The sequence below is a fragment of the Anguilla anguilla genome, chromosome 14 (assembly GCF_013347855.1).
Source record: "Anguilla anguilla isolate fAngAng1 chromosome 14, fAngAng1.pri, whole genome shotgun sequence".
Classification (NCBI taxonomy): domain Eukaryota; kingdom Metazoa; phylum Chordata; class Actinopteri; order Anguilliformes; family Anguillidae; genus Anguilla; species Anguilla anguilla.
In genome coordinates this window covers 2,037,109-2,062,108 of record NC_049214.1, presented here as the reverse complement: position 1 = coordinate 2,062,108, position 25,000 = coordinate 2,037,109, and the positions used below count along the sequence as shown (strand labels likewise).

Here is a 25,000-nt window from a genome sequence, read left to right as displayed (position 1 = left end):
AGAGCTCCACCCACTCACAGAGGGAGCTCCGCCCACTCCGAGGCATAGTGAGGGGGAGGAGTCAGGCTCACGGTCAGTAGGCCAGTAGTACAGCTGGGTTTCTGTTCTCCCCGACGGTTAATTGAATCAATCAAAGCCACTGATTGGCCAGAACTCGCCTGATGTCCCAGGTTTAAATCGGTCCCTGATTAGAGGGGAGGAATGAAAGCCAGCAGCACTGCTGGCCTCGAGGGCCGGGTTCGAGTATCCCAGGCATATGGTGTTGCGGCAGAAATCACAGAGCGAAAATAAATCATAAAGTCCCGTGCCTAAAAAATTAAGAGAGTTGCAGCCACACAGCTGTTGAAAAACAATACGCTTGGCCCCAGATATCAGAAAGAGTTCAGCGCAGAGAGGGTTCCTACATTCCCCTCCCTGCACCCCGCACATCTGGTTAATAACGGCACTTTCACCGGGGGGGTAATTAATCTGTTTCGCTTAGAGATCAGACGTCGCCCCATTTTCACGCGTGGCAGAGTATCTGCTGACTCCGCTCAGGCCAAGGGCACCTGGCTCACAGGTAGAACAGCAGCCCCTGCCCCCGTCCCTGGAACCAAAGCCCTCAAACCTCCCGAGCGGGAAAATTCCCACAATAAAACACCGCTCTGCTGATGCAGTTTACAGCCCGGAGAGCGACAAGCAATCGGTATCCATTTCATCTGTCAATTCAGATATGACCGCATAAAAGATCCAATTACAAATGCAGCTGCCATTTCTCAACCACTGGGGCTGGGTAACCACAGAGGTTTGTGTGGTTTTTTTTTGGTTTTTTTTTATGAACCATCATGGGTTTTAATATGAAATGCACTTCCACCGCGATTGCTTTAGAGAACATAACATCGTAACCTCCCCGGTGATCAAGTAAGCTTCGATTCCCACGGCCGCAGTCAGCAACTTCTACGGAACGATGAACGGTCCTCCTGTAGTTGGCGATTCTCACCGGTTTTACACTCGTTTTAAAAGGCAACTCACAGTGTTCTTGCATCCCAGCAGAGGGCTGCCATGTTGGTTTTCTCCAAAGCAAGGGTGGGTCCCTCGCTCCCCCGATGGGGGGAGGAGGAGCATGGGCCAGTTTTTGACCAGTTCCTAAATTGGTGTGAGAAGCCAAACCTTCTCCTAAACACCTCCAAAACAAAGGAAATGTCCACTGACTTTAGGAAGCTGCGATCCTCTCACCCTACTTTTATCAATGGGGAGCTAATACAATGTTACAGATTACAAGTACCTTTGCATTGTGCTCGACCATAAGCTTAAATGGGACATGTGGACTGACCTCATGAGCACTAAGACACAACAAAGAATGTACTTTTTAAAGAAATTGGTATCTTTTAATGTCCACAACAAAATGCCCCAAATGTTTTACTGCGCTTTTATTGAAGGTGCATCATCTGCTGGTTTGGCAATGCTACTGAGGCACAGAAATAGACTGTCAGAAAAAGTGTAACAACGGCCAGTAAACTGTTAGAGATTACGTTACCAAGTATGGAATGCATCTACAGAGACAGAACGGTGAACAAGGCAAACAACATTGTGGGTGACCAGAGGCACCCCCTTGCCTCCGCATTTGAATTGCTGCCATCTGGGCAACGATATCGCCCCCCTCTGTTCACTAAAAACAGAACAAAGTTTTCATTTGTTCCACAAGCCAGTAAGTTTTTAGACGGGTAATGCACTAGCACCTTATCCCCCATGCACTTTGACCACTCCTTCCTGGTCACAAAGGACGTCCAGCAGGTCTGGGCAGGAGCTGCCCCGCCCTAACTATTGTTCTTTATTGTATTTATTTATTTTTTTACACCTAATTTATTGCAAGGTGTGAAGTATGTGTATGAGTATGTCTATTAATGATTTTTGTTGTTGTTATGATGAAATGCCTTGTGACTATGCTGCAAACCAATTTCCCCACGGGGACAAATAAAGTATCTATCATCGTATCATCGTACGATGACCTGGCGACCATCACGACAGCTCAGGCGTGCTCATTTCCATGCATTACAGTCCACAGCATCACAAAGTGACTTTGAATATGATAATGCTTTTGATGCCTTGACCGCTCGCTATCTGATCAAACCCCGTCCAAGACATAAATCGCTGTCCAGCGGCAAACAGACTGAATTATGGGTAAAAGCACGTTACAACTCACACGCAGCGAACTGCTATCTTCCCCCATTTACATTTCCCTTCTTAAATCACCGTTTTCTTGTTTCTCTTCACTTTCAAATGTCTTATATAGTTCTATTTAACATTTTCAAAGGACTCTAAGCGATGCACTCTAAGATGCAGACTACCACTTTGCACTTGATTTCATGATGGACACAGATGCTATAGCACGTAGGATATGCACTTGAGTGTGTTGCTGGTGACAGACTATTTCCCTTGATATTTCACAACCCGTATTTTCTCACGGGCTCAAGGTGGAAATATCACACAAAAAAACACAAAATGCATTTTAGATGCAATTAAAGCCCTCTGGCTATGCAAACAAACATGCATGCATAGGCCTATATATTATATTTGTGCGCATGCATATGTGTGTGTGTGTGTGTGTGTGTGTGTGTGTATGTCTGTGTGAGGGAGAGAGAGAGTGTGAGAGTGTATGTGTATGTGGCGAGAGACTGTGTGTGTGTGTGTGTGTGTGTGTGTGTGTGTGTGTGTATGCATGCATGCATGCGTGTGTGTGTGTGAGAGAGAGAGTGTGAGTCTATGCATGTGTGCGAGAGTGTGTGTGTGTGTGTGTGTATGCGTGCTTTTCCCTTCACACCACCAGTTACCACAAAATCTCAGATGAATTTTTACTTTGTTCTCCGCTTCTGTGTACTGAGCCACAGTCTTTGTGAAGTTCAGCCAATCAGGAGTTAAATCTGCGATGATGTCACATTTTCAGTACAGCGCGGCTCCTTCATGCTGAGCAGTGAACTAAAGAGCTGCCACAATGTTTCCAGAAAGCCTTTGATCTCAGTACTGAACAGCAACTGAGCAGAAGTGCGGATCCAACACGTAAAAAGCTGTCAGAGCTCCCATTTTCAATTTCCAGCAGCAGCAAAGTTTCCAAGCGAAAAGAAGGCCCTGCTTGTTAACTTCATTTGCGTGAGCAGCCATCACTGCACAATATCACCAGTAACGCAGCCTCAGTGAGAAAATAATTCTGTTCTCATTATTAAGGACAGGGTCGGCGGGGCTGTGTTTCACGCTGAGCTCAGTGCACTGGCTGTAGATCACAGTGCGCTACACGGATGGACCGCTCCAGCAAACATTCGATTTCCAAAAGGAGTTGGCTGGATAACTGTTGCAAAACGGGGAACGGTTTTCCACCTTCTACACCTTCTGCTTCTACAAATAAGCCAAGAGGAACATGCCAAGCTTGTCAATAAAGTGCATGGGCACGAGGCACAAAAATTAAACCATACGCGATAAAGAGTATGTTCCCTTCTTTCCTGAACATTTAGCATTCAACCACAGTCCCCGCATAGCACGACTCTGCAGTGTTCTCATCAGCACCATTCGAGGGGAGAGGAAAGCAAACAGGCTGGAAAATTCCCACGTTAATTCTCACACACTGAAGGAGACAGAGAGAGGAGGTAACGGTTATACTCGAATCCCAGGGATTCTCAAATCTGGCCAACCAGACCGCTGCTTTTCTGTCCTACCTGATAGCTAACAGATCAATTAATGTCACCGGATTGGCTGAGATCCCCCTCACTGGTTGACCCGGACCTAAATCAGTCTCTGATTGGATGAGAGGAATGAAAACACCCTAACAGACAGCACTACCAGCCTTCAGCCCCACATTTGAGTATCGGAGGGTTAGCCTGAGACACAGACTTACAGTTAGAGCAGGGGCCTGCTACCTTGGGCAAGAAAAGCTGGTTTCTCTCTCTCTGCTGGTTTCTGTTTTCACCTTGAAATCAGCACCCAATGCAGACCCACTGGTCCAGGTGAAGTGAGTTAACTGCGTGACCAACTGCTCTGATTGATTAATTAAGTGCAGAGTAACACTGAGAACCAGCAGAGCCTGCGGCTCTCCAGGACCAGGGATGCAGACACCAGAGTTAGAGGGCATAAGTACACAGTGAGAGTGCTGTGTGCAGTACCGACACCCTCATACAATAGTCCCACCCCCTACATTATCCCCATCCCCATGCATTAACCACACCGCCCCCCCCACATTAGCCCCACCCTCATGCATTAGCCCAGCCTCCTGCATTAGCCCCACCCTCATACATTAGCCCCACCCTCCTGCATTAGCCCCACCCTCATGCATTAGCCCCGCCCTCTTGTATTAGCCCCGCCCCATGCACTGGCCCCGCCCCCGCGCAGTACCTGGCCCCGGCGGGGCGCTGGAGAAGCTGGGCATCAGGGGCGTCTGTGGCGCCCGCCCGGCGTGCCCGCGCGTGATGTCATAGCCGCCCGTCACGGTGAAGCCGGAGGTGGGCGGGCCCGTGGGCGGAGCCGACATGACGGGCGGCGGAGGGGGGGCGGCGGTGCTGAGGGGGGGGCCGGGGGGGAAGCCGCCCATGGGGCTGGCGAAGGCGGGGGGCATGCCCATGGGGGGCGGGGCGGCGGCGGGCAGCGGGGACTGGAACAGAGGGGGGGCGGAGGACCGAATGGGAGGGACGGAGGCGGGCGGGATGGCGGGGACGGGGGTGGAGAAGCCCTCGGGGACGAAGGAGGTGACCCCCACAGTGCTGGGGAGGGACAGCGGGCTCGCCACTCCTGTTTGGCGGGAAGAAAGAGAAAGAAGCAGCAGTTAGCGGTAAAGATTAAAAAAACACATCACAAACAAGCCCACTGAATCAACCAGCGATACCGCTGAGAATACACACTCATGGCAGACACCACCACTGTCACAGATACCACTTATTACACAACAGGAGATCAGATTAACATGCTTCTATTTCTCTGGAGAATGTCAAAATCCAGAGGAAAAAAGCCCAAAGCCCTTGTGAGTCATTTAATGACAACACCACGGGATCTTGTTATCTCCACCATGCACAGAAAATTCTCATTACAGCTGCATCACAGGGCTTCTCCTTTAATAGTCCTGAATGTCTGAGCAGCGTGGGTTTGACGAAGACGAGGGTGACAGAACAAACACTTGCGAAGGCGCTTTTGTGCAACTGAAAAGCGCCTCTCGGTGCCAACTCTGTGTGTCGTGTAAGAAGACGCCACGCCTGTCGACAGAAGAACAAACTCTCCTCTACGGGAAGATTTGCCTGACACCTGATAATTATCTGTTTTTTTCATTATCAAGTCATTATCAAATTTGGGGTGGGTTTACCATCAACTGAAATGTTTACAATCGCTGTCCTACTCCATGCACCAACTTAAATGACTAACATCTTGTTGAATTTCTGATTTGAAACGTCCTTCACGAGCAGTGCAGTCAGTCAAACAGGACAGAGCAGCATTCACTGACCGCTTCTGAGTATTCATGGGTAAAATATCTTTGTCTAAATCCTGCTCTCTCAATTTGCTGCTCTCAAAACTCAAAACTCACGTCGAGGAAGCTCCCACAGCATATTAACAATGCAAAAGCCGAAAAACAGAAGTTCAGCCAGACACCACCTAAGCACTTAACTAAATAACAGAGATATTGTAAAAGCTAAATAAAAGTCAATACTATTTTCATGTGGCCCTGTGAAAAGCTTCAAAGTAAGACCTGAGAGAACATCCCCAAAGAACACTGGAAAAAACTGCACATCAAACAGCTGGAGATATGAACGGCATCTATAAGGCTGCGATAGATCGGCCACCTGTCCAGGGTGCACTCCTGCCTCTCGCCTAATGAATGCTGGGATAGGCTCCGGCTCCAGTCCCACTCCCCCCGCCTCCCTGACCAGGAATAATCAGATAATGATAATGGACGGAGAATGGACTTAGATAATGGATGAATGGATGCAAGCTGAAAAGCTACTGAACTGCTGCTATCTCGGGTACCCTGCGAGCGCTCTTACCTGTCGAGAGGGGCGGGGGGGCGATGGATGCCGCCACGCTCAGGGGGGCCGTGGGGGTGGTGGGCGGGGTAGTCTCTATTCCACTCTCTTCCATCATCTTCCTGCACCTGTGTGATTTAAACACGTTCAGTCACTCACCTGCACCAGCGTAAACAAACTGAACAACCAATATGACCAGGTGCGTTCCATTTCCTTTAGGGAAATCCCGGTAAACACGTTAATGAGCTCCACCAGCTGTAACTGTTGATCTCAGATCCACCTGCGTTCAGTTACACACGCGCAGAATAACATCCCTGACTTTGAGAGGTCTCACAACTGAAGCAGCAGATCAGACCTGTCAGGCCGTCTTCAAGATCAAGGAACTGCCAGAGGAATCTTAAGATGAATGCAGTCCAAGATGAAGGTGTTCAATGAAGGTGAGACAAAAAGCTGGTTGTAAGAAGCTTTGAACCTCCCCAGGGGCACTGTTAAGTCCTCTGTGACAAAGAAAACGAGAAAGAAAATATGGCACAAACCAGACGCTACCATGATGAGGCTGTCCTACTGAACTGAGGAGCAGGATGAGATGGGCAATCATCAGACGTGACAAAGAGGCCAGCTGCTACAACACTGACAGAGGAGCACAGCTCATTGGCTGAAATAAGAGAAGCTGTCCGGAGATCAGCAATCTCTTCGGCACTCGACAGATTTGGTCTACCTGGAAGAGCGGCTATGATGGAAGCCCCTTCTGAGAAAGGCCAACGTGAAGCCTTGTGACCGAGACCATGAGGCCTTCTGGAAGACGATTTTGTGGCCTGGATGTGACTGAAGTTGAACGCCTTTGGCGTGAAAACAGAGCAATCCAAAGGCGGCCCATCGCACAGGTAACATCAATCTATACCGCCAAGCCTAGCAGTAGCAGCATTCAGTGCTACCATTGGGGCGTGGTTTGTCATAGTTGGAGTGAAAACCTACAGGACAGTAGATCTCCAGGATCAGGGTTGGGCAGCCCTGGCCAATGAGGCTGCTCTTCAGCAGGCTGTACAGGGAAGGTTGTTGCTCTAAAAGGTGAGATGGATGGAGGCAAATACAGGTAAATCCTTGAGGAGAACCTGTTTCACTCCACAAGAAACATGTGCTTAGGCCGAGGATTCATGTTCTAACTTCTAATAAGCCAAAACTCAAAACAACAAACAAAATTTACAAAAGAATATCTTAAGAACAACACAGTCTGTATTCCTGAACAGCCCGGCCATTAAATCTCAGTGTAGTATAATGGGTCAGGAGCTGGTCATGTATCCTAAAGGTTGCAGGTTCGATTCCTGGGTAGGACACTGCCGTTGTACCCTTGAGCAAGGTACTTAGCCTGCATTGCTTCAGTGTATATCCAGCTGCATAAATGGACATACACAGCAATGTAAAAGCTGTGTAAGCCGCTCTGGATAAGAGCATCTGCTAAATGCCTGTAATGTAATATAATGTAATGTAATCTCATTGAGAATCTGTGAGCAGTCCACACAACTAAAAACGTCAACATGAATGAGGAAAAGATTCTGGACATAACACGTTGACAAATTAGTAGAAATTAAATGGCAAAAAATATATTTTTTTTTTCCTTCTTAATTCAAATCCCAAAAAGAAATGGGCTTGGAACATGAAGTAGGCTATTTGATATATTATTTTATTTTATATTGTACAATATTCTATTCTAAAACAAAAACTTACTCTTAACCCTTAAGCACATTTTTCACTATGAGCAATAAAAAAATACAACAACAAAAAACAAACATTATTCTAATGAACACTGGGCAGTCTCTTTAGAGCAGAGTGCAAACACATTCCTCTCTATGACCTTATTTCTGCCAGTGCACCTGCAGTACATATTTATTGGGTGCAACAACTTTTTCCCCTTAATACTGTGTAATATTTATATTTAATTCCACAGAAAGCCTGCCTGTACAGACCACCTGTTTTCAGTTCACGGTCAGATTATATGCCAACCATATGCAGAGCTTTCAGGCTCACTCAATAATTCTTCAGTGTGTTCAGGAAAACCTAGCAGCCAACAACACAGTGGATAATGGGGCACAAGGTCAGGATGTGAACAAAATGAGCTCAGAGTTGTGTTTCTTTAAGCTCTTGTCCCACCATCCTGCTGCTGCTGATTGGCTCTCCTTAGCACAGTCCTGCTGTATCTTGTATATTGTATTGTAGTGTATCTCACCGTGTTTCGGTAAAAACCCAATGATCATCCTCATTATGTTCCCGCAGAGAGGAACAGCATAGGCAGGGGACAGATTTAAGGCAAGGTTGCGGTGTTATTGACCCTTGTGCACACCCACAATAAGTCAGACACAATTTGGGCACTGCTTGTGTATGAGATTTGGTTGGGTACCCCACATATAGCCATAACCTTAACCAACAATTTACTGAATTACCTAATTTTGTTTAAAATGCAATCACATCAACTATAAAAAAAAGAACAAAGGGATGAAAGAGAACAGTCTCCAGTGGGATTAAACCCAAAGGGTAGTGACAGGACACCTGTACAGCGGCACCTGCAAAATATAGGCCACTTCCCCTAACTGATAAAAAGTATGTCCTTCCAGGACGTAACTTGGTGGATGGCATGCCGGTCACCCGTATTCAAAAGCATCGGGCGTAAAACTTATAGTCACGTCAGAATGCCGCGACCCAAAGTGACAAGCTCTTTGGCACGTACACTTTGACACTGTTCTTGTTTGGATTCTCTAACGACATATTTTCATAAACACAGTTTGAAGCATGTTACACATGTTGTCATCACTGTCGGTACATACGCCGCCAAGCAGGTTGTCTGGTGCCACGTCTCAGCTGCCAGCCCAAACGATTTCGCAGAGCACCGTGACTATGCCACACCGCACATCACGTCACAAGAAGCGACGTGGTAATCTCTCAGGTCTAATGAACTAATTAACAACATGTTTAGTTAAGTACCATTATCGAGCTAACCTTTTTTATCTGGTCAACTACTTAGCAAGACACACACGAGATCAAAGAGGGCAGAGGCAATCGTTAAAGTAACAGATATTACTCATCAACGCTAGCTAGCTAACTTCACTGATTGCTGAGCTAGCTAGCTAGCTAGCCCAGACAACGCATGACACGTGAAACTATGGCATCAAACATGCCGAGATTGTTTGTCAGCTCCAGAATTGCATCCAATATAGCGCTGCGTTGCAGTTCTCAAGCTAGTTAGCAGTTTAGGAAGTGCTAACTGGTGCGAGGCACAGCTGTCTTGCTAGCTCTGTGTTTAGCTGGCAAACGGCCGTGCATGACTATTTAACTGGGCTGAATGCAACCCTGCTGAAGTTAGGCATCCGCACGCGTGGCGCAGCAGATGAACCACCGATACTTATCACAACACACCCGAAGCCGAAACGTACCTGTTCTTTTGACGGGTCCGGGGAAAGCAAAAAGTGTCCTAGAAAACCAACTAGACGCCAATCCGATTTTTTGGGTTAAGCACGGGGAACCCCCAACCACTGGCCCTGTCGAAAATGGCTGCGTACTGATGACGTCACGAATTGCCACGTCTTACTGTGAAGGGGGCGGGCCTCGCAGGGCTACCCTGACCAGGGAACGGGCTTCCAGCATCAGGTAGCTGCTGTAGTACCACCACGGTAGCCGAATGCAGGGATGACGTTTTACAGGAGTCTCCGAGCGTTTTCAAACAAGACATGATTGGCATGAATAGAAATCTATTTCAAATATACATCGTTAAGGCAATTATTTGCACTAAGCATATATTATGCTAGAATAATTGCACAACCCCATATCTGAATAGTTTTAATTTCAAGTCACCAGTCCTTTTTATCAGGACCAGCAACTGTGTGTAAGGTTGAAATCTATGAGATTTGAGTCGCTGTAGCTATTAGATTTTAGAATTGTGTCCAACATATGCGTCTCAAGCATTTAACATCAGATTTCAGATCTCTGGACTCAGGATGCTTACATACCACAAACCGGACACATATACATGATTCATACATGCTTTTAGAATTGTACCGTACTGCCATTGGGGGGTGGGGGTGGGGGCAGTGGGGGGGGGGGGATGAGAACGATGAAGAGTTTGGGATGCACAGCTGTGGAGGAGTGAGGAAGAGAACCACCAAAGCAATATTCCCTCAGAAGGAGTGTAATACAGAGACACTACCGTCTGTGAAGTGACTAGTGCTGAATCATCTAGAGCAGGGCTGGCCAATCAAGACTTTTAATGAGTAGAAACAGGTGTCTGTTTGGCTGGGCCAAAACAATAACCTGCAACCACATCATCCTTTTTGGATAAGATTGGCCACCTCTGATCTAGAGTCATTTATAGGATAGGGATTGGAAAATAATCGGAACAGCAAAGGGCTGTCCTGGAGAATTTTAAAGATATAAGATATGGGTTTGACATCCAGGTTTAGAACTGTGGAGGTGTGCGTGCATGTGTGTGTTTGTGTGTGTTGTGAGTGCATGTGTGTGTGTTTGGGTGGGTGTGTGCATGCATGCGTGTGTGTGCATGTGTATGTGTGTGTGTGTGCGTGTGTGTATGTGTGTGTATTTGGGTGTGCGTGCGTGTGTGTGTGTTTGGGTGGGTGTGTGCATGCATGTGTGTGTGTGTGCATGTGTATGTGTGTGCGTGTGTGCATGTGTACGTGCGTATGTGTGTGTGTTTGGGTGTGTGTGTGCGTGTGTGTATGTGTGTGTATTTGGGTGTGTGTGAGTGTGTGTGTGGGTGTGTAATTTAATCTAAGGGGAAAGTATAGGCGGGCCGAGAACTGGTCCCTGGGGAACTCCGTCTGAGCGAGCCTGACAAGCCCCAGCAGACCCTTCACACCACTGTGAGCTTCAGAATCGAGGGGCTCGGCGAAGCCACTGCTTACAGGTGCACTGGGACCCCTGCAGAGGGTTCTGCTCTCCACAGAGAGAGCAGAGGGCCACGGCTGCTATGCTTTATTTGGCCTGGCTCTAGCTGACGGCTTCACTAAACCTCCAGCGTGCTTTCCCCAGCTCCCCAGCCCAATTTGGCATCACATAAAGCCAGCTTGTGTTTTCATTCAAGTTTATTATGGCCATAGCAATAAAAAAAAAAAGTTTTCCCCCACCACAAAGAAACTTATATTACAGGGCACTGTGCACAATTTGCAACCTGTATTCACTGTTGCTAAGGAACTGGTAGAAGTGACTTTGTGTCTATAACTAATGGTCGGCAAGCAGACAAACTGAAGAAAAAGTATTTTGATACGTGCATGCTGATTACCTGCAGAACCTGGCGCTGAATATCTGAACCAATCGAGATAACTTTATTCATTAAACAACAAACTGCAAAAAATGACTCAGTAGATCAACAAGGTCGCTCTGGATAAGAGCGTCTGCTAAATGCCTATAATGTAATGTAATGTAATGTAACAAGCAAACAAGTGGAGCCTCAATGGACTGTCAGGGTTTTTGGGCAAATGGGCATCTTGGTATCATTCTAGTGCCCACACACCTTTGATCAGTCCCCCCCCCTGGGTGAGGAGAACTGAATTAAGACTGCAGAACATTGATTGATTTTATGCAGGATTGATTTTAAGGATTAATCACCGGGCTCTTCCGTTGCTGAACTGTTTACCAGCGCACAGAGGAAAACGCAGTTACCATCAAATCCACCGTGTCCTTCAATCTCCTCACGAGCTTTGATTCTGATATTGTTTTAATTTTCACATTAGGCCATGTGGTATGGATAATGCTTTTATCTATTCACAAATGTTTGTCTTTCTTTCTTTCTCAAAACAGCCTGAAATGTGCAAGTAAATATTCTTTTATGAAGAGAAAAAGGCTTATAATTCCCTATTTTTGTTTTTTTGTTGATACAATACGCTTTTCTGTATGCCCAGGAACATCTATTAAATTTGCCAGGTAGCAATTACCAGCTTTTAATTAAGTCAGTCGTTAGGCTACAGTACTTCACAGATTAATAGTATTCTACAAACTATTTCGGTTTTATCCAGTAATCTTCCATGTCTTTTTTTAGAATATTTTTAATTAACCGGTAGATTAATTGGTTTCATAAATAGTTGTTTCCATTTATTCCTACTTGCCCACTGCACACCTACATGTGCCCAAAATTTGTGGCCTTCAAGTGTCTTGTTTGCATGTATGATATTAACTATAATCAAAATGGTGGAGGTGTGGGGTGCTGTATGAAGTTGAATAGAGGTTTGGACCATAGAATATGGGTGAAACAGAATACCATCTATTTGGCAGCACCAAGCTTTAAATTGTGAGAGACTAGCGCTCAATAAAAGTGGACAATGGACAGAAACATTTACTTTGCCACTTGTTCTCAGTGCCAGAAAGTTCTGTGACCAGTCGAGACCTCTGCAGGTAGTAAAATGGGATTTAATATATCGCATTTCCACCAGCCACTCTAAAGTGCACTTGACTTGCGCTGGAACAGCTCGACATCCTTCAGATTGATGGGGTTTCGTCTCCCTGTCCCGTCCATGATCCGTCCCAACTGAGTAGGCATTCCAGAAATTTCCGGTTTAACTGTCCGTAGCAAATACTGAGCTGACTTTTACATTCTCTCAAACTTGGGGTAACAGCGGCAACAATGGCAAGTTCAAAGTCGGAATCACATTGCAGTTTGTTTTTGCTACAATGCAGTCAGCCCTGTGCTGAATACTGGTAAAGTGAAAGTGGACAAACAGGACCAACAGAGATTTGACACCACAAAAGTATCAAAACACCAAAAAGGCTGTCAGAACCGGCCCTCAGATTTTAAGCCTCGTAGTGTCCTGGGCGCTCACAATGTCAAGGGCAGCTGTGACATTGTGGTGTGTTATGCTGGTTTTTTTCTTTTTTTTTTAATGCTTCATTTAGCTAACTAAGTCTTATAAGAAGTCAAAGAAGGTTTTATGCTTTAATTGGGTCGAGGTCCTCCTGTCCTTAACGATCTGAAGCCCTGATTAAAGAGAGGTCCCCTGACACGCCCCGGGACTCTCGCGTTCATGACCTTGACAGTCCGTATGAAAGCGCCCTGCCGTCACGTTCCTCAGAAGCCTTTATGTGTCCGGCGGCCCCACGGTAAGCAGAAGAGGCTGAAATCCATTAGCTCGCCTTTATACTCGCGTCAAGGTGCACAAACGGGAGGGGAGCGGAATTTATCGATCTAATCTAAGTCGCGATCGAAAGCGATGCCATCAGTCTTTCCGGGCCTTTCGTTGTTCAGGACAGGAAGTGAAGAGCCGCGTTTTTCAAGGAGTCCACACATCAACGTTTTTGTCGTTTTATTGGAAAGCACTTTTGCACGAACACGCGATCTACAGAAAACAACAGGCGATTTGTGGCAACAAAAAAAGTAAAGTCTAAATAAAATGGTAGTAAGGAAAATATCATTGTCTTCAGTTTTCTTTGGGGAGAAACAATTATTAAAATGTGCAATTTATTTTAAGATCCTTTAAAAAATTTTTTAAAAATAAGAACATTAGCAAGAAGCAAAACTAACTAAATCCACAAATTATATACACATACATACATACATAGCCCTGTTTATTTGATGTGGAGCTCAATGTTCCGTGTAAAACCAGCTCTACATTTCCAGCTTTCGATAGTTTAACAGCTCATGTGACTGACAACTGAAACAGTAGTTAATAAAATCATCACTGCTTTAAGTGCATAATTTCCCATACATGGAAAAACTGTTGCATATGGTTCATTCATCGTAGAATTTTGGAAGCGCGTTGAAAACCGAACAAAGAATTGTTTCACTTCCTGATTGGACCTCGAAAAACAAACTAGTGGGGACTCAATTCACAGAGCCAATCACCGTGGGTTGTGAGAACACACAAAATACGTCAGAGGGCTTTCTGTACAGCTCGAACCGAGCACCACACATCACTTCTCATTCAGTTTTAAAGTGATTTACAGCTATATACATTATCTTTATACAACGACCGTACCTAATCTGGCTCAGACCGGTTTAAGACTAGTGGCTGTCCTCATGTCATTCAATACAAAAGAGGAAAAAAAAATACATACAGGCATACACATCTTTAAAAAATAAATGCAGACAAACAAAAATGTAAGTGAACCTAATTTAGTGTTATTTTTAAAATCTCAATCCATATTTTTTTCCCCACAACACCGCGATGCAAAAGTCCAGCTTAAGCACAAGTTTTTATATGCCAAAATTGCATGAGTTAAAGAGAAAAATGTTAACGTGGGCCGGGGAAGGCGGAAGCTCCTTTTTGCTGAAGATGGAAGCAGACGTGGGATCTGGATTATTATAGCCCATAATATGCTCCTCAGTTTCATAGTGGCCAGGCAGGTCCGCACACGATGATCATGCCTGCTGTTTATTGGATTGTTTCGGCAAACTTTCCCTGTTATCGTCGGGGAATGTAAAAGCGTAGCTAACGGTAACCGAGGGACGAAAATCGCAGTTGTGCTGGTTAATTGTTATCGACTGTTTCTGCAGCGGAGAAGCCGAGCTGGTCAACGGACGCCTGAAGTGATCTTAAGAGCCAGCCAAGAAAAGTCTAAGTGTGGCACACTTTGTTCCTTTGGTTAACTTTAGTACTGATCAGCCATTTGCAAACTAAACACAATTAAGCTTTTTTTTTTTTAACAAAAGAAGTGAAAAAATGTCATTTAAAAAAAACAAACAAAAAAATAAAAAACACCATTCACGCAAGTGAAGTTCAGAACTATTAGCTGCTCTTCCTAAATGAAAAAAAACACTAAAGAATAAAGCAACTATACTGGCATTCACACTTATAATCCTGCTTTTCTACTGTCTAATACTGCATATGTTCTTTTAACCCTTAATAAACCGAGGTTTGATTGTATCCGTACTCTATAGCAACTGCGCGTGATATGTGCCATGGAGGGGTAGGGAGGGACTGAAGAAAATCCTGTGCTGTCTATGAAGCTGTATTTACGACATATTTGTATCGTGTTGTATTATGAAGTACGAAAGAATAACACCAATCTCCTCGTGCTATATTTACACTCCACCAGATTGATCAGATTTTTTCATTCTCTTTTGAATGAGATCATAAATGAGATCTTAAGAGTGTGAAATCGAGTGAAGATGAAGTTCCTCTCAAGATTAAAAATGATTATAGTGATAGCAAAAAAACAGTAATTAAAAAAAACTATTAATATAATGGTGAAGGGATAGATATGTAGCAGGTGAGAAAATCGCGGCGCATCAAGGCCATTGGATGAGCCATCGTACGGGGGCGTGGTCTCTGTGTCTCTGAGTGCTCATTCGCTGCCCAGCTCCTTGTGGGGAGGGGGCGGGCTCTCCCGGGTGGGCAGCAGGTCGTAGTGGAAGGGGATGTGGCTGTTCTTTGGTAGGTCGTACGGGTCCTGGGCGAAGGGAAAGGGCGCATTGTTGTTGTTGTTGGTGGGTGTGTGGACCACGTTAACCGTGGGCTCTGAGGGGAGAATAAAAACACACACAGAACTCAGAACTCAGAACTCAGAACTCAGAACTCAGAACTCAGAACTCAGAACACAGAACACAGAACACAGAACTCAGAACTCAGAACTCAGAACTCAACGACCCTAAAAAGAAAGAAACTTTGGGCTTGAAATTTGATTGAAAAGCCATGACGCTCATAATTATTCTCAGTAAGGGGTTTGAGCAAGTACTGTATTATCCATCCATCCATCCATTATCTAACCCGCTTACTCCTGGTCAGAGTCGTGGGGGGTGCCGGAGCCTGTTCCAGCTGGAGTCTATCCCAGCATGCATTGGGCAAGAGGCAGGAATACACCCTGGACAGGCCAACAATCTATCGCAGGGCACACACACCATTCACTCACACACTCATTCCTATAGACAATTTAGAGTCTCAAATTAGTCTAATAGCGTGCGTTTGGATGGTGGGAATGAAAACCCACATGGACACGAGGAGAACAGGCAAACTCCGCACAGAAAGGCCCCGGCCGGGATTCGAACCCAAGACCTTCTTACTGTGAAGCTACAGTGCTACACACGGCACCATCGTGCAGCTCTACTGTATTACAGTGTTTTCATAATCAAATTTGATTTAATTGCAAGGGTTTCCTCACCGACTTCGTAGACGTTCTTGCCGGCGGGGGGGGCGGCGTTGTGGATCTCGGCGTAGGGGGGGTCGCGCCGGGCCGGCGACTTCATCTCCACGTAGCCGCACTCGGTGTTTTTGGGGGGCAGGAGGAGGGGGGGGTCCTTTATGGTGGCGTAGGGGTTCTCTGAGCTGTTCAGGGAGCAGGAGCTGGCGTGGTACGGGCTCCCCTTCACCAGATCTGACACGGGACGGCGGAAAAACGAATCCGGTCAGGGGTGCGGCTGCGGCACGTGGATCTGCAGCTCGGTCAAACGCTACCGCCATTTTGTACTGTTTATTCATTAATTACTCAGAGCGCCCTGGAGACCTGGGTCTCTCTCACAAAAGAGCCCAGATCACAGAAGCCCCAGTCAAGAGGCGTAAAGAGCCCACAATGACATGAGAGGAGCAATTTACATGCAGTCCGTTATATCACAACTATAATTACTGTTATTTTTCATTATTCAGATCTGAGAATCATGTGGCTTGTGTGTCAGAGGAAGTGTCCTGAGAACTGCAAAGCCATTTTCACGCAAAGCGGTGAAGGCATCACATTAAATTACCCGGCAACATTTAGCAGACGCTCTTATCCATGGCAACTAACACAACTTTTAGTATTTTTACACAGCATCCAATTATTACACTGAAGTACTGTAACAGCAGTGTCCTACCTGGGAATCAAACTTGCAACCTTACAAGTTACAAGGCCAATTCCTTAGCCACTACACTGCCACCCAAGGTGACATGAGAAGGCTTTGCCAGGTCTGTGACAGGACGACAGCGGTGATTCGTGGAAAAAAGCAGTTGGCGAACTCAGCTTGTTTACTGGTTCTTAAAAAGCAATTACCAAGCGAGAACAGAGCGAACTGATTCAAAAAAAAAAAAAAGTGAATAAAGAACATGCTGGTACCTCTGAGAGACTTTCCCATGTAACGCCTGTCAACCCCGAAAGCTCCTGCAAGGATAACAGAGCAGAAAATGAGCATGTTTATTCTGAAGCGTTAACTGAAGCACTTTAACCTTCAGTGAAACGAGGCCGCTAAGCTCTGAAAAATTAATGCTGCGTTCGGTTCTCAACGCCAAACAATCGCGCGCATTCAGCTGACAGCGCGGAGTCACGCCAGGCTACGCTAGGTCATGGCTTATCACGCGGTTTGATAAACACGCTAACGCAGGCCATAACCCCCGGAGTCTCACAGAGAGGATGCTGGGATGGACAGTCCTCCACCTTGAAAAGCCTCTACCCTCCTCTCGTGTGGCTGTGGCTCTTTCAGTTCAGTGGGCCGTATTAAAATGAGAGAGAGTGCTTAACAAACAGCCACTCGAATATTAGCTCGGAGCGGAGGCCTCTGTATGGAGTGTGCCGAGGGGGGGGGGGGGGAGATTGGGGGGTCAGGTGTGGGTTCAGGTGTGGGTTCAGGGATGGGTTCAGGGACGGGGTCAGGTGTGGGTTCAGGGATGGGTTCAGGGATGGGTTCAGGGACGGGGTCAGGTGTGGGTTCAGGTGCGGGTTCAGGGACGGGTTCAGGGACAGGTTCAGGTGTGGGTTCAGGTGCGGGTTCAGGGACGGGTTCAGGGACAGGTTCAGGGGCGGGTTCAGGTGTGGGTTCAGGGATGGGTTCAGGGATGGGTTCAGGGACGGGGTCAGGTGTGGGTTCAGGTGCGGGTTCAGGGACGGGTTCAGGGACAGGTTCAGGGATGGGTTCAGGGACAGGTTCAGGGACGGGTTCAGGGATGGCTCAGCCGGCTCACCCAGCTCGTTGAAGCAGCCGCCCTGCTTCCAGTCGGCGGGCAGAGTTCCGGTGTGCTCCACCAGGGGGAGCCGCTTCCGCTGGTCCACGTTCTTCAGGTTCACCATCAGCTGGTTGTTCTTGGCCTGCAGAACACAGGCCTCTGATTAACACTGGGGAGGGCCCAAGACAGCAGGAAAGATGCCCCCCCCCACCCTCCCCTAAACTTTACCCCCCGTATGAACTGCGTCTAACCTCCACAAACCTGACAATTCATTTTTGTCCTTGTTCATAACCTGAAGTCTCTTAATCTTAATCTCAAGAACCATACACTACACTACAAGGGACATTCAATAATAAAATAAATAATATATATATTTGAAAATATTTTCACTGCAACCAACATATTTTTTGTCATCCTAGACACTTGTATTATGTAAATTAATTTTTAATACGTAAGCTTTTTTTCTGCCGGGTCTCAGGATTTTAATTCGGATCAAACAGCTCTTAAAAAATATATAAGCACTGATAAAACTGCCAACATGCACTGCATATTTTCCACACTTGCTAGAGCAGAGCAGTATTCCTGATTGGGCTGGTCCCGCAGTGTTTGTGTTTCCGGGGGGGGGCTGGGGGGGGGGGGGGGGGGCTGGGGGGGGGCCCTCACCTTCCCGTAGGGGATGTTGTTGGTGTGGGGGGGGCCGGAGCACTGCGTCAGGGTGTGGTAGCTGGGGTTGGAGAAGTAGTTGCTGTTGGGGTGCCCCTCCCCCGTCTGAGGGAGCGTTTCTGGAAGGGGGGGGGGGGGGGAGACACTCCATTTTTACAATGAACCACAGACCCACCTCCAGCCCTTTCAGACAGAGGCTAACACACTCTGCTATTTCACATGCAGCAGTATTAAAGGCCCAACAAGCTCAGACAGTGTCAGGAGAATGTGCACCTCCATAAATGTAATGAATGAAACGGGGCTAATATCCAAATCTGAATCTTATTCTCATCAGAGTGTGAAAAGTCTAAATAAAGATTTTAATGAAAAAAATAAATAAATAAAAGAGTTTATTAAAAATGGTGTTCTGTTCTATTCAAGAGAGAAGTCAGGATTAGTGGGTGGCTGTGTGCAGAGGGTACGGGCGGGTACAGCGGGTACGGGGGGGTTACCTGAGTGGGTGTAGTCGCCGTTGGCGCGTATGGTGGGCGTGTAGGTGACGGCGGGCATGGCCGGCTCCTTGCCCTTTTGCTTCTTCCTGTAGATGATGAAGAGGAGGAGGACGAAGAGCACCAGGAAGACCAGGACGATGATGCCGGCGATGGCGCCGATCTGGTAGGAGTTCACCGGGACGGCGGCGCTGGTCAGGCTGTGCAGGTTGCCCACGACGACCACTCCGGCTACAGCGGGAAAAAGGGCCAAGCTGTCAATCATACAGGTTACCCACGACGACCACTCCAGCTAGGGCGGGACAAAGGCCCAAACTGTCAATCGTACAGGTTGCCCACGACGACCACTCCGGCTACAGCGGGAAAAAGGGCCAAACTGTCAATCATACAGGTTACCCACGACGACCACTCCAGCTAGGGCGGGACAAAGGCCCAAACTGTCAATCGTACAGGTTGCCCACGACAACCACTCTGGCTAGAGCGGAAGAAAATCCAAACTGTCAATCATACAGGTTACCCACGACGACCACTCCAGCTAGAGCGGCACAAAGGTCCAAACTGTCAATCATACTGGTTGCCCACGACGACCACTCCGGCTAGAGCGGGAGAAAGGACCAAACTGTCAATCATACAGGTTACCCATGACAACCACTCTGCTGTCAGCTATCAACCCAACAGAGACCGCCAGAGATTTCTGTGGTATAGAACAGTCCTGATTTGCTGCTCATTCCACCAATCCTCTTCCTGGAACTGAGAATTCACTTCCTGTTTTTCCTGTTAGGAATTGCAAGTCCCTGATGGTCCTTTGTTTTTGACAAAGTAAATCTCAACAAAAAAAAAAAAAAGTTTTTCAAAATCAAAATCTGAGATTTGTAGGTGTTAAGAATACATGCATAGGAATATTCCACCTACGTATTCTTATTGCCTACAAATAGCAAATGAATAAACATTGAGCTTTTATACTCAGCTGTTAACAGCTGTTAAAAAAGCTGTTAAACAGTTATTAAAGGAGTCATTACTCCTTGTTCATATACTTCATTTGTTTTCAAGGGCTTCTAATAAAAGGCTATTTTCACAACCCTAAGGGGACCAGAATCCCCTCACAATATAGACATGTACAACATGCTCCTTGGACTGTTTTTTCGTGAACTGCTGTGTTTCCAGGGTCTTATATTTTATGCTGGCCACTCGGTGAATTTAGAGAATCCGACCACAGAATCTTTAGACCCACAACATTCTGAGTTCTCTATTCAGACCAGTGACGGTCCTGCCTCCCTGCCCCTGAAGCTGAAGCTTTGCAACTTCACGCTCATCTCCTGAAACCTCACTCAGGGGCATGGACAACCTGCAGCGCTGTGGCCATGGATGCTGTGTGCTGTACTGCAGCCCCAGAAGCTCTGCTGGTTAAGGAGAGGAGAGGACAGGAAAGAGCAGGAGCTGCGTGTAAAAGGACCTGAGCTCCACCCCTCCCCCTGTGGCACAGCACCCCCACGGCCCCGGCACCCCCGGCAGCCCCGGCACCCCCGGCAGCCCCGGCAGCCCCGGCAGCCCCTGCAGCGGAACCTTCCGGGGGAACCTGCGGCGGCCCTCGCTCACCTTGGTCACACCTGGTGCCCTTCCAGCCGGGGCTGCAGTAGCAGGTGCCGGTCATGTGATCGCAGGTGGAGTTGTTCAGGCAGTCGCACACCTGCCGGCAGCCGTAACCGTAGGAACCGGAGGGGCATTCTGGGGTGGGGACAGAGACAGACCAGGAGAGTAAACAAACAGTTATCCCCGTCTGTGTGATTAGCTGTTGCAGTTAAATGATCACACAAATGAGGTCATCAGCTAGAGGAGCACAGGCCATGCTGTAAATGTAATATTGTTTTGGAGCTGACACGTGGAACCTGACCTTTGACAGGTGAAAATAAGGTGCACTAGTGTCACTTTTGTGCCTGCACATAATCCTCTGTATCGCCTCTATTTCTATGATTACCCACAATGCTCGGGGGTTCTGGGATGGGGGAGCGGTTACTCACTGTGCTCACAGTGCCGACCCATGAACCCGGTTCGGCAGGTGCACTGGCCGGAGATGTGGTCACAGTCCGCCCCGTTCTGGCACTGGCAGGCCAGGGAGCAGTCCTTGCCATGGTAACCCAACGGACAACCTGTGAAGTTGGCGCATATTACACTACATTACATAACGGTCAACCCTTTCAAAAGTAGGTTCTATTGAATGCTTTATGTTCTAAGTCAGTGTTCTAGAACGCAGCTGCTTTCAGTCACCAGCAGTGATTGTGACATCAGCATTAGTTCAGTTAAGAATATTCTAATCACATATTAAAGGGTTAACCAGCACCTTAACTGCTGTATGGCAGACAGGTCCTGTCCTCAACAGGTAATGGACCCGACTGGGCTTCAGGAAAGGATTAATATTCACCTCACTTCTACTGAAGTTATTTTACATTACAGTTGTTGCATTACAATCACTTGGCAAATGCTCTTATCCAGAAGGAGGTGCAATAGGGGAGAACCTGTGTTACTCTCAGTAATAGACAGCTTTGCTATAAATGAGAAGGCACAAAGGCCCATTTATAATCATAAAGTGTAATGTAAACCAAACAACCAACAATTTGAACTGTAACAGAAGAAGGTAAGACTAGACAGATAACCTGTCTTTACACAGCCATAACTGTAACATGAATCAAATGGAAAGAAAGAGAAAAACAAAGTAGGGTTTCTGCTGTCCTGACTGCAGTGGGAAGATGGGCAGGGTTTCTGCTGTCCTGACTGCAGTGGGAGATGGGCAGGGTTTCTGCTGTCCTGACTGCAGTGGGAGATGGGCAGGGTTTCTGCTGTTCTGACTGCAGTGGGAGATGGGCAGGGTTTCTGCTGTTCTGACTGCAGTGGGAAGATGGGCAGGGTTTCTGCTGTTCTGACTGCAGTGGGAAGATGGGCAGGGTTTCTGCTGTTCTGACAGCAGTGGGAAGATGGGCAGGGTTTCTGCTGTTCTGACTGCAGTGCGACATGGGAAGGACTTCTACTGTCCTGACTGCAGTGGGAAGATGGGCAGGGTTTCTGCTGTTCTGACAGCAGTGGGAAGATGGGCAGGGTTTCTGCTGTTCTGACTGCAGTGCGACATGGGAAGGATTTCTACTGTCCTGACTGCAGTGGGAGATGGGAAGGACTTCTACTGTCTTGACTGCAGTGGAAGATCGGAAGGACTTCTACTGTCCTGACTGCAGTGGGAAGCTCATTCCACCACCAAGTGGAACCACCTGGCATTCTAAAGCATCTCAGACTCCTCATAAATGTCCCCATTCTGCTATAACCTGTCTTTAATCCGCCCATAATAACACGGATCGCACAACACCGGCGCCATCAGAGATCAGTCATCGGGAGAAATCAACATGGCGGACACCGATCGCTGCTCTCAAATTAAGCCTGGTCCCTGTGCTGTTTGGGCCCAAGCTTCCATCATCCTGAAGCCTTGAGCTGAACACTTTAAATCATCCTGCAGGACGTGGCTGAAGCAGGAAGGAGGGGGCGAGCACACGGTGTCCCTGGAGACCAGCGGGGGGGGGGGGGGGGGGGTGAGGGCTGGTGGGGTGGGGGGGGTCAGTTAATGTGTACGCTACTGAGGAGTGAGAGAAAGATTCACACATAGGAAGCAGGGATGTGTGTGCTGACTGAGCTGGGCTACGTGACTACGTGTCTGTATGTGTGTGTGTGTGTGTGTGTGTGTGTATAGTGTGTGAGCCTCAGTGTGTGTGAGATAGAGAGAGAGAGAGAGAGAGACGTACGCTGGGTGCAGTATATATGTGTGTATAGTGTGTGTGTGTGTGTGTGTGTGTGTGTGTGTGTATAGTCTGTGAGACTCACGCTGGGTGCAGTGTGTGTGAGATAGAGAGAGAGAGAGACGTACGCTGGGTGCAGTGTATATGTGTGTATAGTGTGTGTGTGTGTGTGTGTGTGTGTGTGTGTGTGTGAGACTCACGCTGGGTGCAGTGTGTATGTGTGTGTGTGTGTATAGTGTATGAGAGACTCACGCTGTGTGCAGTGTGTGTGTGTGTGTGTGTGTGTGTGTGACTCACACTGGGTGCAGAGTGTATGTGTGTGTGTGTGTGTGATTCACACTGGGTGCAGAGTGTATGTGTGTGTGTGTGTGTGTGACTCACGCTGTGTGCAGTGTGTGTGTGTGTGTGTGTGACTCACGCTGTGTGCAGTGTGTGTGTGTGCGTGTGTGTGACTCACGCTGTGTGCAGTGTGTGTGTGTGTGTGTGTGTGTGACTCACACTGTGTGCAGTGTGTGTGTGTGTGTGTGTGTGTGTGACTCACGCTGTGTGCAGTGTGTGTGTGTGTGTGTGACTCACACTGTGTGCAGTGTGTGTGTGTGTGTGACTCACGCTGTGTGCAGTGTGTGTGTGTGTGTGTGACTCACGCTGTGTGCAGTGTGTGTGTGTGTGACTCACGCTGTGTGCAGTGTGTGTGACTCACGCTGTGTGCAGTGTGTGTGTGTGTGTGTGTGACTCACGCTGTGTGCAGTGTGTGTGTGTGTGTGTGTGTGTGTGTGACTCACGCTGTGTGCAGTGTGTGTGTGTGTGTGTGTGTGTGACTCACGCTGGGTGCAGTGTATATGTGTGTATAGTGTGTGTGTGTGTGTGTGTGTGTGTGTGTGACTCACGCTGGGTGCAGTGTGTGTGTGTATGTGTAGTGTATGTGTAGTGAGACAGACTCACGCTGTGTGCAGTGTGTGTGTGTGTGTGTGTGTGCAGTGTGTGTGTGTGTGTGTGTGAGACTCACGCTGGGTGCAGTACAGGCCGGTCCACCCCGGGGTGCACTTGCACTCCCCATCGTAGGCGCTGCAGAAGGCTCCGTTGTGGCAGTTGCAGGTGTGGATGCAGTTCGGCCCCCACTGACCCGGGGGGCAGGCTGAGAAACAAGAACAGGACGGTTCAGACACTTCCAACACAGCGATTAGTGAATGTGTGTTTGTGTTTAGATGTAAGAGGAGTGTGTGTGTCTGGGTGTAAAATGTGTGCAACTGTGTCTGCGTGGTTGCAATATGTGTGTGTGTGTGTGTGTGTCTGTGTACATAGAATTTGTCTGTGTGTGCATATGTTTGTCTGTGAAAACAGCTTGTGTGTGTAGGCAGGTGTGTGTATTGGTATTTGAATGGGTGGGTGTGTGCTTGCTCATGAGTGCTTGTTTTTTGAGGTACATGTTATGCTTGACACAGAAATGCGTACAAAGAAGTGTGTACATTTCACTCAAAATCGAGCATAAAATTATAAACTTTGTATCATATTTATCTGTTTGATCCAAATAGGTCTATTTCACGCATAGGCATGATACTAGGTTTGTTTGTCCCAAAAAAATAAATAATACAAGAAAAACATACAATTCCACACACATCCAGCAGGGGGCAGTGTAAATGCACTCTAAACTCAGATGTGTGTTTCGCATGGTGCCAGGCAGAGAATCAATCACAGCGGAGTGAATTCTTCGGCTGGGAAAGCATTCACTGTCAGGAAATATCATTACTTACAAGTCAAGGGGAACAAAAAGGTACAAAAAAAATAAAAAGACCTGAAGAAACTTTCTCAGCATCCAACACTGAGAAGGCTTTAGAAAAAAAGCATCTCAGCTTTGAGATTTTCTAAAACTCCCCGCCCCCTCCCCTTTTTTTACCCCCGTTGTTTTTTTGGTTTTTTTTTGTGGACTTGAAACCCTGCTGGAGAGCACATCTGTTGCAGGAGTTTCTGGCTCCCTGGAGCGTTGGCAGAGCCAGGATCTGATTGGCTGAGAGCGCATAAAGGGAGGAGCCAGGCTGCCGTAATGTGAGCCGGCCGGTGCTGTGAATGGAGTCGTGTCGCCGCTGCTGTAAAGGTGTCAGCGGCGTGTAAATCAGGCCTGCCGCGCATCGGAACACCGCTCCGGAACGCTGAGCATCGGAACACCGCTCCGGAACGCTGAGCATCGGAACACCGCTCCGGAACGCCGGTCCGGAATGCCGCGCATCGGAATACCGCTGTCCGGAGCACCTGTCCGCGGCCCT

The 25,000-nt window shown here is 47.5% G+C and overlaps 2 protein-coding genes across 3 annotated transcripts in view; both read right to left on the bottom strand.

Annotated features, from left to right (window-relative positions):
* prrc1 (proline-rich coiled-coil 1) overlaps positions 1–9,515 on the bottom strand; it is a 22,076-nt gene extending 12,561 nt beyond the window's left edge. The window contains exons 1-3 of the mRNA XM_035389698.1: positions 9,398–9,515; positions 5,994–6,100; positions 4,360–4,752 (exon numbers count right to left, since the gene is read on the bottom strand). Coding sequence (XP_035245589.1) covers positions 4,360–4,752; positions 5,994–6,090 — 490 coding nt within the window. The 5' untranslated portion in view covers positions 6,091–6,100; positions 9,398–9,515. The remainder of the gene's footprint in view (positions 1–4,359; positions 4,753–5,993; positions 6,101–9,397) is intronic.
* A 3,740-nt stretch (positions 9,516–13,255) lies between these two features.
* megf10 (multiple EGF-like-domains 10) overlaps positions 13,256–25,000 on the bottom strand; it is a 78,399-nt gene continuing 66,654 nt past the window's right edge. For both annotated transcript variants that reach the window (XM_035391241.1, XM_035391242.1), the window contains exons 17-25: positions 23,746–23,874; positions 20,982–21,110; positions 20,560–20,688; positions 18,967–19,194; positions 18,476–18,594; positions 17,831–17,954; positions 16,989–17,033; positions 16,065–16,277; positions 13,256–15,424 (exon numbers count right to left, since the gene is read on the bottom strand). In XM_035391241.1, the coding sequence (XP_035247132.1) occupies positions 15,252–15,424; positions 16,065–16,277; positions 16,989–17,033; positions 17,831–17,954; positions 18,476–18,594; positions 18,967–19,194; positions 20,560–20,688; positions 20,982–21,110; positions 23,746–23,874 (1,289 nt within the window). In that variant the 3' untranslated portion in view covers positions 13,256–15,251. The remainder of the gene's footprint in view (positions 15,425–16,064; positions 16,278–16,988; positions 17,034–17,830; positions 17,955–18,475; positions 18,595–18,966; positions 19,195–20,559; positions 20,689–20,981; positions 21,111–23,745; positions 23,875–25,000) is intronic.